Genomic DNA, 15,455 nt, shown 5'->3' with positions numbered 1-15,455 from the left:
GATTTCTTGCTAGCCCTTTTTTTTTTGGTGCTCCTTAACAATTAACCGAGTATTTTCTGATCAATGTGAAGATTAAGACCACCTATAAAAAGGCTTTGGACTTTAGATAAATTTCCTAAACTCCAAACTCTTACAGAAGGGCAGCATCAAATTGTAGCTGGAACGGCTCTGGGAAGCGTGGCCCCCCTGAAATGAGCAGCTGGACATGAAACGAAGCGTGGGAGCTGAGGACGGCAGATCCAGCCCTCCCCTGTGTGCTGCCAGGGACAAAACCAGCCCCCAGGCCATGCCAGGAGCCAGGCACCCACCGCTGCTGAAGACCTCGTGTGGGGTTTCCCAGGAATACACATCCCGGCGGCAGTGCAGGGAGGAACCTCCCCGTTCACACCTGTTAAAGCCGCCCGGCCTCACACCTGAACCTGCAGCACTGTGGAAAAATCAGCGAAGAAAAAGCGGAAAGCAACACAAGCAATTAAAACCCACTCGTTTGTAAGTAATTGCCACGGATGAAGATTATCCCTGCAGGCAGCGCTTGGACGGTCACGGCTGCAGAAAGTGCCCGGGCACGCAGTCCCCGGCAGCTTCCCCCTGCCTCCCAGGGGGCTCAGCCTGAGGTTCGCAGGCAGGGTTTGTAGTGCAGGGTGGGAGCAGGAACGTGTCGCTGCTACGGCCCCACGGACAAGCACCTGGTAGGAAGTGTAGTCCTCTGGAGCATGCAAAAATATGTACAAATGCAGATGTTGTGGCTTTGCGTTGGGGTTTTCCTTACCACAGCTTCATTTTTCACAGTGTAGTTTCGTAGGCTCCGCTTCACAAAGCAGGCTAAGGGAGATCTCAGCCCCTTCAGCTTTAATCCTTGAATTCCCAGGACGATCGCACTGAAGTGGGAGCGCCCCACACCAGCTTGTTCGTGCGCCATCCCCGGTCCTCTCCGCCACCTCCCAGGTCCCTGCTGCAGCCTCTGCTGCCCAAACGCCCCAGCCGGTGCCGCAGCTGTCCCAGACAACAGTCTGCAGACGGCAGTGAAAAGATTAAAGGAGCTTTACCTTGAATGATCTAGACACGGAGGAATTTAATCCTGTGTTTTAAATAAAAAACGTTTATTTACCTTTTTCCTCTGAGTCATCGCTGAAACATCTAATCCTCAGCGGCCATGTCAGAAGCACGATCATTCCTGAAAAGCATCCTAAAATGTACTTTTTTACCTTAGCAAAGGGAAACTCTCAGACCTTCAGCTTCGCTCTGCAGCCTTCTCACAGCCTCATCCCATGGGTGCTTGTGGCCATCCAGGGGGCCCCGGGGCGCCGCTGCTGCCAAGGCCACCCCAGAGAGCCCAGCTGCCTCCGCAGGAGTGGGGTGAGGGGTCCTACCTGCTGGCTCAGCCCTCTCTCCAAATACTGCTTCTTTTTACACGTGAAGGCAGTTGTAAAGCAGAAGATGCCACTTCTCATCTCCAAAACGCAGGGCAAAAACGCATCTCAGCAGTGCACAGTACGTGTTTTTCACCACCCTGACAGGGAGCTGATCAGGCCCATGGGTGCCACGCAGCGGGCTCGGTCCTCAGACAGCAGCACCCAAGGGCTGACATGGACGGAGGCGCCTCCTGCAAAGGGCGTGAGAGTGGAAAACTCTGCAGGCTCGGGGTTTGAGAACACAATACCAGCAGTAAAATGCACCAAGGACTCGCTAAGGGTTGGTACCACCACTACCAAAAAAGAAAACACAACAAGAACCAATAAAAACTAACAACAACAAAACCTGAAGTATTTTTTCCTCCAGTAGGAGCCTTAAGCCTACTTGTGCCCCTTCCCCCTGGGCTGTTTTACACGCAAAAAGCTGCGTATCTTAAAACACAACAATAAATGCAACAAAAGGAATTGTTTTTAACAGCTCTCAGCTGGAGAGAGCTGGGCACGTAATAACTGAGACCTGCATAAAGCAGGAGGAAGGAGGCCGGCAGCAGAGATGGACAATTTACCAAGTGTGGCTGCAGCGGGGTGTGGAGATGGAGGAAAGCCTTCGGCATGAGGCTGAAGCAGCACCCGGCGCATCACAGCATAAACCTGGCAAAAGCAGTCGTGCCCCCAGCTTGGAGGCACGGGGAGCTCTCCTGGGCAGGAGAGGTGGCTCAGGGCTGCCCAGAGCCGCCTCCGGAGAACGCAGTGGAGCCCAAAACACCAAGGCAAGTGGTTAAAGTCCGTGTGGACAGGTGAGGAAGGTGCCCTCCAGGGCAGGAGCTGCCCCGCTGGGCTGCCAGAGGGGTGTCAGCTGCTGGCTGTGGCCGAGACGTCCCCGAAGGAGAAGGACCGAAATTCTTGGTGGTGGCACATCCCTCAGGAGAAGACAATCCTGGGGACCCGAGCCGAAGGGCGATGTCCTCCTCTGCGTCCCAGCACTTGGAGCTGACTCCCAGCCTTGAGGCTTTGCTGAAGCGTAACAGGCTCGGCAACAGGAGCTGTCTGGAGGGCAAAGTCTGTCTCCAACTCAATCCAGAAAGCTTCGTAAAGACAAAGGCACTGCGAGGAAATAAAGGGAGGTTACCAAGCGCTCGCCCTAAGCCACAGGACATACAATACAGCAAGGGTAATAACTGGGTTACCTGATAGCTCAGGGTCGTTATTAGCCAGCAGATGCGGGCAAATCATTTCTCCACACTTTGGTGAACAAAATGCTTGCCACGACCTTGCTGGAAAAGCGTTTGGACAGAAGACAAGGTGGTGGGGACCTGTGCTGAAAATAATTCTGACTTTCGAGGCAAACCCAGAGCGTGGTGTGATGCGCTGCTCCTCCAGCTGCTGCAGGCACCTGGGGCAGCCACCCAGGAGAGACATGGTCAGGAAGGCAGGCACCGAGCTCGGTTTGTTGGAGGGAGGCAGGCCCTGGTCCTGATTTTGAGATAAAAAAACATCTGCAGTCAGGTGGGGAGAGCAAACAGCACAAATCAGCTCAATAGCCCGCAATCCGTGCAGGCACCGTGCTACCGGGCTGGGTAACGTGAGAACTTAAATGAACTTAAAAAGTCAGAGAGAGGGATGTGAACCCAGCAGACCACGTTGTGCACGGTACCACATAAGACTTGTTTTCTCTCAAAGCAAGTAACTGCTGTGGAGGTGTTCAATCCTCATCATAAAAAACCCAAGGGCAGTGGTTTCCAACCTGTGCAGGGTAGGTTTGAGAAAACATCTGCAAAGCCAACTCCACCGAGGCACCTCAGGTCGTTCCTGAACCACACCAAAGTATTTGTTACCAAAAATTTGTGTCCACACGTAACCAGGTGTGGCTGATCACCCTGAGAGCACCTGCTGGTGCCAAGAAGAATCCCTGGGGACAGCATTTTGTGCAATTTGATTAGAAAAGCAGCCACATCCCCCGACGAAGCTTTAAAGCCCCCGTCACTGTTTCTCATGCAGCATCTCAAGGGCTCGGCTGTGCCCCTCACCCAGCACAGCACCAGGGAAGCCTCTGCGAGAGGCTGAGCACAGAAGGAGGGGGCCTCCCTTCTTGCCTCCCCCCTGCCCTTCTCCAGCTGCGTCCCCATTTTCTGCCTCGACCCCTTGCCAAAACTCCCCTGTGCCCCTTCTGCCATCACTGCCACTCCCTCGACACCCCTCGTGTCCCCTTCTCACCGTGTGCAGCAGGAGGGGAGCCCCAACGTGCTCAAAAAGCATTTTCTTGGACACTGCTGCACGGCAATGGCCCTCGTGGAGAGGGGCTGGGGTCAGGCACAGAAGTGTGAGCGCTCCCATGAGCTGCAGCCACCGGAGGGGTTCTGCAGGCCCTTGAGACCCAAACCCCCTCCAGGTTTTGCTCTCAGACCCCCTGAGGACAGGGCTGGGCAGGGAGCTGGTGCCTTACGCTACCCCACAGCGTAGACGGGGCACGGTGTTATCGCAACAGCCGCAGGGGTTTGGGCAGGGAGCACCGAGTTCAGCACTCACCCACAGCCGCTGTGTCCCGCTGTAGCCACTGCCACAACGCTGATTTTTCCAAGTGCCTCCAGCTAGGAGCATTTTGGACATTTGTCTTTTCCATAAACACTGATAATTTACCCAAACTCAAATCTCTCTTTGCTTAAACTGATAACATGACTTCTATTTACTCCACTCAGACTGGTTCAGGATTTAAGGATCAAATGTGAGTCTTCTACAGACCAAAAATAAAGCAGAAAAGGAAAGCATTCAGCACCTGACGCCTCGAAATGCCACCACCGCCCACGGGCGCACGGTGCTGGCCTCACCTCCAGCAGCCTCCAGCCCCAGCGCCCGCCTGAGCCTCCTGCTGACCGTGCTGGGAGCTTTTCCCAGTTCCCACTGTAATTTCCAAGGACGTTTAAAAACTTGACCCGCACCGTCCTTTATGGCAGCACCTGATTCAGAACCGTGATGATATTCACATTAAGCAGCTTCCACAGCATCAGCCCCTTGTCAGCCAGCTGCAGGACCAGCCGCACCTCGTGGGGCAGCGACGCGGCTGCAGCACCGGCTAAAGAGAAAGCTTTAAGCACGGGGAACAAACGTAGGGGCAGCTTTAAAAGTAATTGCCACTTGTTTTTTTTTTTTTTTTGTGGTTGTAGTAAAGGCTTTTTATTTTTTAATTTTTTGCCCAACAGGAGGAATTTATTAACTGCAACAGTAAAAAAAAAAAAAAAAAAAAAAAAAAGTACAATTTCGAGGCTGAACTATCCAGGTACATTGTTCCGAGTTGACCAAGCAGAACTTCACCTCGCTCTGAACAATTTATTCCTGTTGGGCAACTCCTCCCTGTTCATCATTTTTATCAGAGAGATTGGTTGCAGAAGCCACTGTCAAGAGTTTATCATTTGAAAACCTGTCCCACAGCTACCCTCCCTAAAAATAATGACCAAACTGAGTGACGGGTACCTCACTGTGGCAAAAAGGAAGAGCTTAACTCCAGCGCAGTGCAAGTTCACAGCTCTCACCAGACAACTTCTCTCACCACGTCCCCGTGGAGTTCATGCTGTACTGCAAATGTAGCACAAGGCACATTGATGTATTTTGGTCACTTTATTAAATGAGATATTAAATAGTTTAAGTTTCAACTACTAAACAGCACTTTGAATGGTGAAAACACAGATAGTATATCGTCATACTTGAATGCTTCTTTTCTTTAAAAACACATTTCCAGTCCTTATATATATTACAAAACAGCCTTATAGGAAGAGGTGACACCTTTTCTATAGTAATTAAGATATTTAATACAGAACTGAAAAGCCATCTAATAGAAACAAAGGCAAGTCTTCACAGCTGTATGATTTCAGCAGCCAAAGCTGGTTGATGGACTGAAACATTACTATACAACTGGGACAAAACATATACAATATCACAATACTAAGCAAAAACGCTTTACATCCAAAGGAATAAACAGGTTACAAAATGTGGAGAATTTAGCAGGCAAAATTGTATTACAAGCAACAATTTTATTTGTCATCTTAAGCCATCTCATCTAGTTAAAACATCTAAAACAAATATAAAAATGAGCCTTTTATTATCTTATTGATGTACGTTGTCTTTAAATATTTGTTAAAGCTTGATGTTATACTCAAAGCACATTGTTATGCAGCTAAAATGTCAAGTGAGAAACATGTATGCAAAGTGGTCCAAGTTTTATTTCAATGCTCATCTCCAATTTCTTCTTATGCATTAGTCTTCTGTTATCCATAGTTTTGTCCAGAATGAAAAAAATGTGCCTTTAAATGTTGCCTAAAACTTCCACATTTAAGTCTTTGAGTTACTGTAAAACTCCATTGAACATTCCCAGGTTTGGTAGAAGATACTTCTCTTACTCATGACACGTAGGAACATCAGTGAGAGTTGCCCAGAGTACATTTGCCTTCGATTGTTGGTTTCAAAGTCTCATATTTTCATTAATTCGAGTGTGAATACGTCTCTTTTTGCTCCCTTCCCCCCAAATTAAATGTAATTGTAGAGCTGGCAAAGCACTAGAACATACTGAGGTTCATTTGTGGAATCTCGTAATAAAGAGTCCAAGATGGCAATTTGTTAGCTGGTTTTGCAACAGATCAAAGAAACTCTGTTCAGATCACAAACCAAGTTTTTATCACAAAATGAAATATCACATAGTATTTGCATATTTAGATGCAAACAAACAAAACAGAACAAAACATTTGTCCATTCAGGGCAAGATCTCAAACTCCTGCAAGAACAGTTCCAGAAACCAAAACAATTTCAGTTCATGTCAGCAAGCCAGAAGAGTCCAGCAATATCTACAGCAAATGCCTTCATCCGCTTGTTTGTCGAGAATTCTCTCGCTCTTTCCTATACTCGACACACCGTTGCCTCAAATGCTCCTGTCGTTTATTTTAGCCCCAGTTTATAAGCATTTTTTCAGGGAAGAGTCCACCAAGCTATATTCAAGAGCCCTATTTGTGTTTAGTTAGATCTCCACAAGCACAAGAAGTGTGGGTAGAGAGAGTGCTATTGATATAATAATAAATGAGAAATTTCTCTCTGGTCTACATAAAAAACAACAACAAAATCAAGCTCTTTGCATACTAAATGATGTTTTCACACAAATGAAAGGGGATGGGGAGGAGTGCATAAACAAAACTCTTATCTAATGGAGGAAAAGTTACTTCACTGTTCTGGTAGCTCAGGAAGTTATTAGAGCACTTTTTTGGTATCAATTTTAAATTCGCAATGGTTCTGCCATTTTAAGGTTGATAATGTAACAGGGTTTGACCCTGCCCACCATCGGCATCCTAACCCCCAGAATACCAGGAATTTAGGTATTCTTGGCCTGTCTCCCATTGCTGGCAACGGGCAAAGACAGTAGCACCAGCAGTAAGGAGTTAACAGAAATGTGCTTTGCATTGGACTCCGCGTAGAGCGAATTCAGGTGAAGGAGAAACATCTCCTACTCCCAGATCACCAGCTGTTTTTCCGTCACATAAAAGTGAAAATAAAAAATGGCAGAAGACTAAGGAAGAGTAATTTTCTTCCCCGAGTCACTATTTAAGGCTGTAGACACAGTTTCCATGTAACTGCATGACTCAAAAGTATCAGAGCAGTAGTACTTAAGAATATTGCACTCGATTCTGTTTCAAAGAGTATTTTCAGTTCCTATGTTTCGTTCAGCATAGATGCGATAGTACGAGTCCAGACCTCAGCCAAAAGGAAACTGAACGATTTCTGTTACAATATTCCCACTAATTTCAAGAAATGGGTAAGCAGAAAAGTATTCCATAATTTGAGGAATCAACTCTAATCAAGAACTCAGCTGTGTACAACTCACATATGGTATACTGAAACATACAGACCTGCAGTCCTTCCTAAGCTTCTCAAATTGGATGACAGCTTCACAGCTACTAAAAGTAAGCATAGGAGTTTAGACAGGAAACCTGTGGAGATGCTACTGTTACGGGAGGACTTGTTTTCACTGAAAACAACTTGATATCTCCTGTACTCAACATATGTAAGAAGATTCTAGGCAACATCACTGACAACAAGGGAAAACGTATGTCCTATTTAAACAAAGCTGAAACACTAACATGGAACATGGCATTTAAGGGGACCAACCAAACTTTTTTTTTAATTTTTTTTTTTTTTTTTTACAGTTGAGTTCTGTTAAGCCATTGATTCCTAAAAAAATAAAAGTTCTTTCTCTGATTTTAACAATCCTTTAGGCTTTTAGTGCAAAATCACATTGATTTCCCTTGGGAAGGCCCTGGATTTTTGCCTCTCATTGGGGGTGGTGCTCGTTGTAAAGGTGGTGGTTGCATACCACCAGACACTGACTGATACATTCCTCTCATATCTATCTGTTGGTAGTTGGAAGGATTCATGATTAAATTTGGAGGCTTTGGCATCATGAGATGACTCATTGCTGCTTGCTGGTACGACATCTGCTGCTGTTGCTGCTGATTGTACTGATGCTGTAGTCTTCTGTTCATAAGTATCCTCTGAACACAACCGATTAACTGTGAAGGGAAAGCAGAGCTGTTAGAAGTGCACGACCCGTCTCAATGCTGCCAGTATCAAGTTCAGAGTTAAAATCAATTTGTTCGGGATAGCATGGCTGAAGGAAAAAGCACTATTGTTATCACCATCACTAATGTGATGGTATTCACAAGCTCATTACTGCAGAAACCATTTAGTAACACCATTTAGGGCCGAGTTCTCTTAATGACTTGCCTATTGTATTGCATGCAACATTTGGGTAAGTTCCTACAGCAAAATGTGCTATGCTGTGAAATTACTCCCAGGTATAAATTACAGCATTTTTTTGTCAGGTACCATTTATCATCCCTTTGAAAGTCCTGCATGCAGATTATCACTAAATGTTTGCTTAAGAGAAAGCTCTACCACTTGACATAAACTGGGCAGCTTTCAGATTTTGTAAAAATAATTCTAAGCTAAAAACCATTAGCAATACTTTCTATGATTTGTGTTTCGTAAATTGCTTTCTTAGCGCTCGAGTTAGATTTCTCTTTAAGCCTCATGACCTTCAGGCAAACGACTTGAACAGAAAAATCTGGTGAGTATCTTTTGAAATGAACATCTCATGGAGTCTCTGCCGATGAGGCTGAGCGATCCAACCCAGCATACTGCAGAAGTCAATTCCTGATGTTACATCATATACACCGCTACTCAATGCCAGCAAATACTTGACCCATGGAAACTCATACTCTGCGAGTACATTTTTATACATATCTAAACATACACCTCTATTTTATAAACATACACATGCGAAGTTCATACTCAATATCCCAGTTCAAACTTGGACAGCTGATCAAATAATTGTTAGATATTTTACCATCTGTTGTTTAGTAAGGACGTCGTTATAGATGGCTTCTCGGCGCTTAACATCAAGCTCCTGGCTTGCCTGCCTGCTTAGGGCCAGGGCCTGTACTTGGCTCTCTGTGAGTGTTACATTCTCTTTCCACTGAAAAGGAAAAAAAAAAATATCTTGGCATTAGTCATTTTGACAAAAGCATAATGGTGACTGAGGTCTTGTGTTATATTCCAAGTTGCATCATGAGTTAAAAAAATAGCCCAGTTTCTGGAAAACACAAAATTACACTTGCCCAGAATTGGAACTAAGAGTTATCAGTTCTTTAGATTATTGGTAACAAGTGAGAAATGCAGTCTTAGATAGATATATAGGCACAAGGAATAGGCAGTATTATATTTGTGTATGATTATGATACTTATTTGTAGAAAGCCATAATTTCCAGTGCATAGCAAGTAGTTGTGGATCTGAAGTGCCAGTCCCGAAAGGCTCTATCACATCTATATGCCATAAAGGGTTACTGCAAGCGGCAGTGAGACAAGTTAACACACATTGGAAATGACATTAATTAATAACAACTAATTGGCTGAATGACATATATAATGATCATTTCTTCGCCTGATAATGTTCAGCTGCAGGTCTAAACCTATAATGAACTCTTTTACTCACTATTGTTGAAATGATGTCTTCAAGGGGCTGAATTCTTGCTGCAGTTACATTGTTGGTTGCTTCCACAACTTTCTCTCTTCCTTGATTAATGAGGTCCTGAGAAAACACCAATAAATTAACTATAATGCACAGATGCAAAGAACAAATTTCTTTGCCAACTGTTTCTAAGTTTTCCTCATCTTTGGCTTATGTACCTAGAAAAGTTACATTTTTCTCCTCATTTGCACAAGTCAATTTGTGACTAACAAGACAGATTCGGACTTCCACACAACTGAACTTCAGTTCAGAATAACTGAACAGCACATACAAAACTGGCAACCTACAGGAGATGGTATTTATAAAGAAATACAACTATTTTTGTACCTAAAGGTTTTCAGACCATCACAGGAGCGATGCTTTTCTACTCAGGCAAGTTTTCCGCAATACTGAGTTTGATGATGTCAAAACCTCAACTCGTTCTGTGCTCAAACTACTGTGCCCTATTTTAGCATAATACTGGCATGTCACAGGTATTACTCCACAGCTGTATTCAATATGGGTCCCCCTGATTTGCACACTTGGCTAGAGATTTTCAATTCTTTCACACAAGCTCCTCACCAGACACTAGCAGGCATCATAAGACAACCAAATGCCCTTCCACTACTGCAGTTTACAGGGTGGCACATTAGGAAGAAACGTCAGCAGCTGCTTCAGCTAAGACCTGAGGTAACTGGGAGCAGAGCACACGTTCCTCCCTCCCACTCCTTCTCAGACAGAAGGCAGATGGAGGCACAAAGCTAGATGTGGTAATTAACGTCGGCAAGGAATGCAGTTAATCTCCCTGAACCCTGAGATACTACCCAGATAGAGGTCTTGCAGGTTACATGCATACAAGTTAGACTTCAATTCACAGATACATAACTAAGCAAAAGAGTTAGCTATTAAAAATAAGAGACCGTTACAAAAATATCAGAATATTAAAGAATGACACGAACCACCTATGCGTGACAGAGTAATACACGCATGCTTACAGCAACGCAGATGTTCCAAAAGATCGCTGCTTACCTCCAGCTGCTGGTTGCTCATCGCTGACAGAGCACCCAAATTGAAAGGAATATACGGGGTCTGAGAGTTGAAATTTGTGGGAAGCATGTTGGTCCCGGTCGGCATGTTGAAACGCATGGTCAAGCCCTTGAAAACACAAAATGCACTTGTCTGAACAACTGGAATAATTCACGTTCTCTAACAACCCTTGAAGCAGCACGCATGGACAAGTCAGCCCGTACATGGCACAGGGAGGCTGAGCTATCCCACCGCACCAAGGAGCCTTTCCAAACCCCAGTTCAAAAGGGCATCTTAATCACAGGGGAACCCCAATTCTAGTCTTCGGTTAATATGGGTGTTGAGCTTAATTATTTATTAAGCTCATTACTAAGCTCATTAATTATTTATTAAGGTCATTACTAAGACAAGAATAGCCAAGGTTTATTGTTATATCTGAAGTTATTTAAGATGCATCTTTTAATTGCAAACCCATTACTTAACGCTGATTTTGACTGGATTGTAATAAAAACCTACAGAAGTAAAAAGGATAATTTACTAAAAGGAATATAAAGCTCTTCTCCCAAATTGCCTTGTAGAAAGCCACGGAAGTGCTCACTGCAATTTCTTGTATCCTCCTATTTCTTCTCCTTCACAAAGCCTTTTCCCAATACTCCATTTTATTTGTCATTTGTTCATTAAGGACTGTCAGTGGCATGTTATATACCCAAGTTTTGTCGTTTCAGATTACTGATCAGGTATGAATACCACACTTAGCCTTTCCAGATTTTTTTTGATGTTAAATTCCAGTTACACCAAGTTACCAACACAGTTTAAAACGACAACAAAACCAAACCAACCCCCACAGAACCCACCACTCTATTCAATTTAGCTTTCTGGCTACCACCTGCTTAAATATGAAATAAACAAGATACAGGAAATAAGGGGGGGGAAAAAACAACAAGACTTTAAGCCCTTTCTAGCAGATGCATGCATGTTTGTAAGATCGTGGCAAAAAGTTCTGAAATCAATTCTACACCTTTCATGGAACTAGAGATTTCCTCAAGTTGTAAAAGTGAGCTATTAAACAGGACACCAGTTCAGTGTAATTATGAAATGGAACATTTCTGTGTGCATAAGTAAAATGTTACTTTTAAATGGAAGTAACAAAGAAGATACACACAAAAGAAAAGCATCAGAAGAGTAAGGAAGACATGGTATCCTCGTTTTTCATGAGTTTACTCTACATAGCCATTTCTTGGCTTATGAGAAGATGATTTACCCCAAAACAAACTGAAAAGGTGAATGGTACTTTATATAGAAAGGTTATTTTCATATGCAGAAAACTGGTACAGATAGTTTTACCTTCTTTTCTGCTTCATATTCTGCCCATGCTGCCTTCCTTTCTTCTTCAGTGAGCTCCTCTTCCTCCTTATGGTCCAGGAGTGAATCATGTTCATGATATCCGACTATATACTCTTTATTGATCTGAAGCAATTCTGCCAGAATTGTATCCTGTTCAAATGAAAAAGGGATGAGAGAATAAGAAGTCACTTGGTAGCTCTATTATATTTACTCTCTGTGCAGGCCTTACTGCCTTGACCCAATTTTCACAAACAGCAGCTCCGAGCACTTCAGAGAAACAATATTAAAAAATAATTTAAAAGTAGAATTTTCCTCAAAGGGCGGGTAATGGATTAACAACCTGCTGCAGAGATGACAGTCAGATCTCTTAATGAACCACAGGAATGCTCTCAGATTCCCCAACAATAAATGCACTTTAACAACCTAAAAAGAAAGGAAATGTGCTAAATGATTTTTCCTTTACTAGGACCGGACACCTGAGAGGACCTATCAATAATCCGCATCTGTGATCTACAGAGAGCACCGCTGCTGGTTGCAGAGCACCGAGTCGTATTTTGGTTCATCAGCTGCCTGTCAGTACTCTGCAAAAAAGGCTGCTTCCTTCAAACCGATAAATAGTCCCCCATCCATTTGGGCTAAAAAAGTTCAAATCTCTGCTGTGAGCAGGATTTGATCAGCAGGCAGCAAGTTAGCTTTCTGTATTTCACAACACCCTTACGTTTAACTGCTTCTAAGGTTAAGGGAAATGTTTACAGTGCCCTTTACACCTACAGTCTATTGTGAAGGTTTTGTTTGCAGACATACTGCAATTGGTAGCTGCATTAACACCAAAAAACCCTCCTGCTGTTTCCCAGTAGGCAGCACTACCAGAACGTCGAATGGCTCCTGGGTGAAGCAAAAAGAAGCTGGCTGCTCCCCAAACTGCCTAGCGGCTGCTGCTCTCCACTGGACCCCAGATGCCACATTTTGGTAGATTGTTATCTCAGTTCAGAAGGGAAATAAAAACAGAACATGAATGGGAAAAGCTGGGGTTTCAAGGCAGCGTGTTAATAACGGGTTTGCAGTCCCCATTGTCACCAACTCAACATTCCTCTCTCCGCAGCTGTTCAAAGATGATGCCTCTTTGCAGTAAATCCAGGTAACGCTGCAGAGGATCAAGGAGGCTCTCTACAAAGACGATTACAACCTGCCCCTCCCTGTACCACAGGAGTCACCATTTCAGAAGGAATGACTGAATGCTTTTTTTTTTTTTTCTTTTTTAATGCACCTGCAGCACTGATAAGCCCGCCTAACTGAGAAGCTCCAGGAGCCCCCAGCATTCCACCTAGGATTAATAACACAAAGCCCTCGTCCCATTGAACTTTCTGATCCACTCCCGAAATTAATGCAGTGAACGAGACATCTTTTTGCAGCAAAATTACACAAATACCTACTGACCCAATTGATGCCAAGCCCTTCTTTGCCAGAGCTCTGTACTTTGGGAACCTTGCACTTGAGAGTCCTGACCAGTGGCTTTGCCATGACAGCTACAGAAAGTTGTTCCCGTGCATGTTTAAAGCTCAGTGTAGTACGCAAAAGGTAAATGTAAGTAACATAAGGAACTACATAAGTCAGGCTTTGTTTTATCCTTCTGTTATCAACTAGTCTTACTACATTTTGACCCATGCTTTCTTCTCCAGCTCTTCGAGAAAGCATTCAGTGTAGGACCTGCACGACTCAAGGGCACAAGAAACACGTAACGGGATTTTGGGGTGGTGGGAGAGAAGGACAAGAGGGAGAGAAAAAAAGGATGCATTAATGGGATGTGCAGAAAACATCTAGAGGAAGGGGGTGAAGAAGTCAAGGAGATATTACAAAATTAAGTTAACACGATTAAAAAGCACTCTCAACACGCTGTAGCTGTACATCAGCGCGTGGAGGGTTCCAGGCCATGCATATGCATTAATTTCCATGGTAACACTACTATTGAAAATAATACTGGAATATAATCCACACTCACTTGGCCAACAGAGTCTTCAAAATGTGGTTTAAATTACATCCAACTGCGTGTTTGCTTTTCTTTGTCTAAACTTTATTTTGCATCAAATATGATGGAGCTTGAAAACTGGTATATGGAAGGTATCGCCGTGTGATTTATTTCACAGGGAAGAAAAATAATAAATTCCCCTTATATACGAAAAAATGCAGCAGATGAACATTCCCTTCATTTGTTTAGCTTGTTGATAAGACAATGATTATTGTTTATAAGCTTTTAGGTGATATCCTGGTGATGACTTAAAAACTTGAAGAGAGATTTTCGAGTTTTTTAATTTTTAAAAAGGATTAATTTGTCATTTAGACAGAAATTAAATGCTATGCAGAGGTAAATGTATTAGGAAGGAAATCTTCCACAAAGGAATCTAAGTTATGCTGTAGTTCATAAAGGTGTTTTTTTTTTTTCCTCCACTAATTTAAAATTCAATCCCAAGGTTAAAAATAAAAATAAATGAAAAATAAAAGCCAGCAAATTCTTTGGGTTCTGAAATGAAAAGCCTTCCCAGAATTCACAGAACTGTCCCTTAGTACAAAAATACAATAAAAATCACGTCCTAGGAAGAACGGACAAGGAACAAGGTGCCACAGTGCCAGCTGCGAGGGTCACGAGGGCCCCTCAAGCCTATTTTGTCCTTGTCCAGCTCCCACCTCACCTGCACTGCTCTGAAACACTGCAGTGATCACGGCACCCAGTTATCAGTGTCTGTGGTAAAGAACTTCGGCGGCAGCTACGTGATACCAGCCAGGTCTCCTGGATACCCCAGGGTAATCCTTTGGGAGCTGAGCGTTAAGGGTCTGAGAACCTGCTTTTAAAAAACCAAAGCAGCCTAGTCATCAGAAATCACACTGATTTGAAAAAGGACTCCAAATCTAATGTTAAATTCAGGGCAAAGTGAAACGTAGCACCCAAAAAACAGTCGCAATGCCCCGAGGAGAACTTTCTCACTTCACACTATCTTCTCCTTTTACTATTTCTGTAGAGTAGCAATTTAGAGAAAGTTTTTTAGCCTCTAGTCTGTATTAGGCAATGAGTCACTACATTTGCATAAAGCTCATGGGCTATATACAGTAATTAGTTCTAATTATTTCTATACTTGAATACAATGAATTTGAATCGATGATTACTCAGTCTTAAGACACCTGTTACGCCCTTCAGACAGCACTTCTAAGGCAGTCATTTTCAAACCCGCAGGGACAGCGGATGAATGAAATGTGTTTTCAAGCAGTGGAACTTAAGACTAATTTAATAATTCAGGTGAATAACATTCACGCTAAAAATACTGTGTTGAAACCCAAGTATTTACATTCTTCAAGACGTAGCAGGACTTTCAGAGGGGCAGGGGCAGAGAAATGGCACTGTGAAGTTACTGTTGTAGTGCAGCACGCCTTTTCCCCCGAGAGGGGCGTACACTGGCTCTTAGTGCTCCCGGGCAACCTGCAGGTCTTGCTCAGACTGCGATGTGTGGAAAACTGCTGCTAAAATTAAAACTTGACATGAAACTTTGATAAGCTTCCAGGAAAACCTACATATTCCACGTTTGCCGTGTGGCTTTTCATATAGAATAGCAACATTCAGCATCTTCCCCTCCACCCCCACC

At 43.8% G+C, this 15,455-nt stretch overlaps 1 protein-coding gene across 14 annotated transcripts in view; it reads right to left on the bottom strand.

Moving 5' to 3' along the window:
* Positions 1-5,009: 5,009 nt before the first annotated feature.
* ATRX (ATRX chromatin remodeler) overlaps positions 5,010-15,455 on the bottom strand; it is a 91,803-nt gene continuing 81,357 nt past the window's right edge. For all 14 annotated transcript variants that reach the window (XM_027464959.3, XM_027464960.3, XM_027464961.3 and 11 more), the window contains 5 exons: positions 11,824-11,973; positions 10,483-10,608; positions 9,439-9,534; positions 8,794-8,922; positions 5,010-7,957 (listed from right to left, as the gene is read on the bottom strand). In XM_027464959.3, coding sequence (XP_027320760.1) covers positions 7,679-7,957; positions 8,794-8,922; positions 9,439-9,534; positions 10,483-10,608; positions 11,824-11,973 — 780 coding nt within the window. In that variant the 3' untranslated portion in view covers positions 5,010-7,678. The remainder of the gene's footprint in view (positions 7,958-8,793; positions 8,923-9,438; positions 9,535-10,482; positions 10,609-11,823; positions 11,974-15,455) is intronic.

This window comes from Anas platyrhynchos, chromosome 10 (genome assembly GCF_047663525.1).
Source record: "Anas platyrhynchos isolate ZD024472 breed Pekin duck chromosome 10, IASCAAS_PekinDuck_T2T, whole genome shotgun sequence".
Lineage (NCBI taxonomy): Eukaryota > Metazoa > Chordata > Aves > Anseriformes > Anatidae > Anas > Anas platyrhynchos.
Note: the sequence above shows the minus strand (reverse complement) of the source record. Positions and strands in the feature narration are given on the sequence as shown.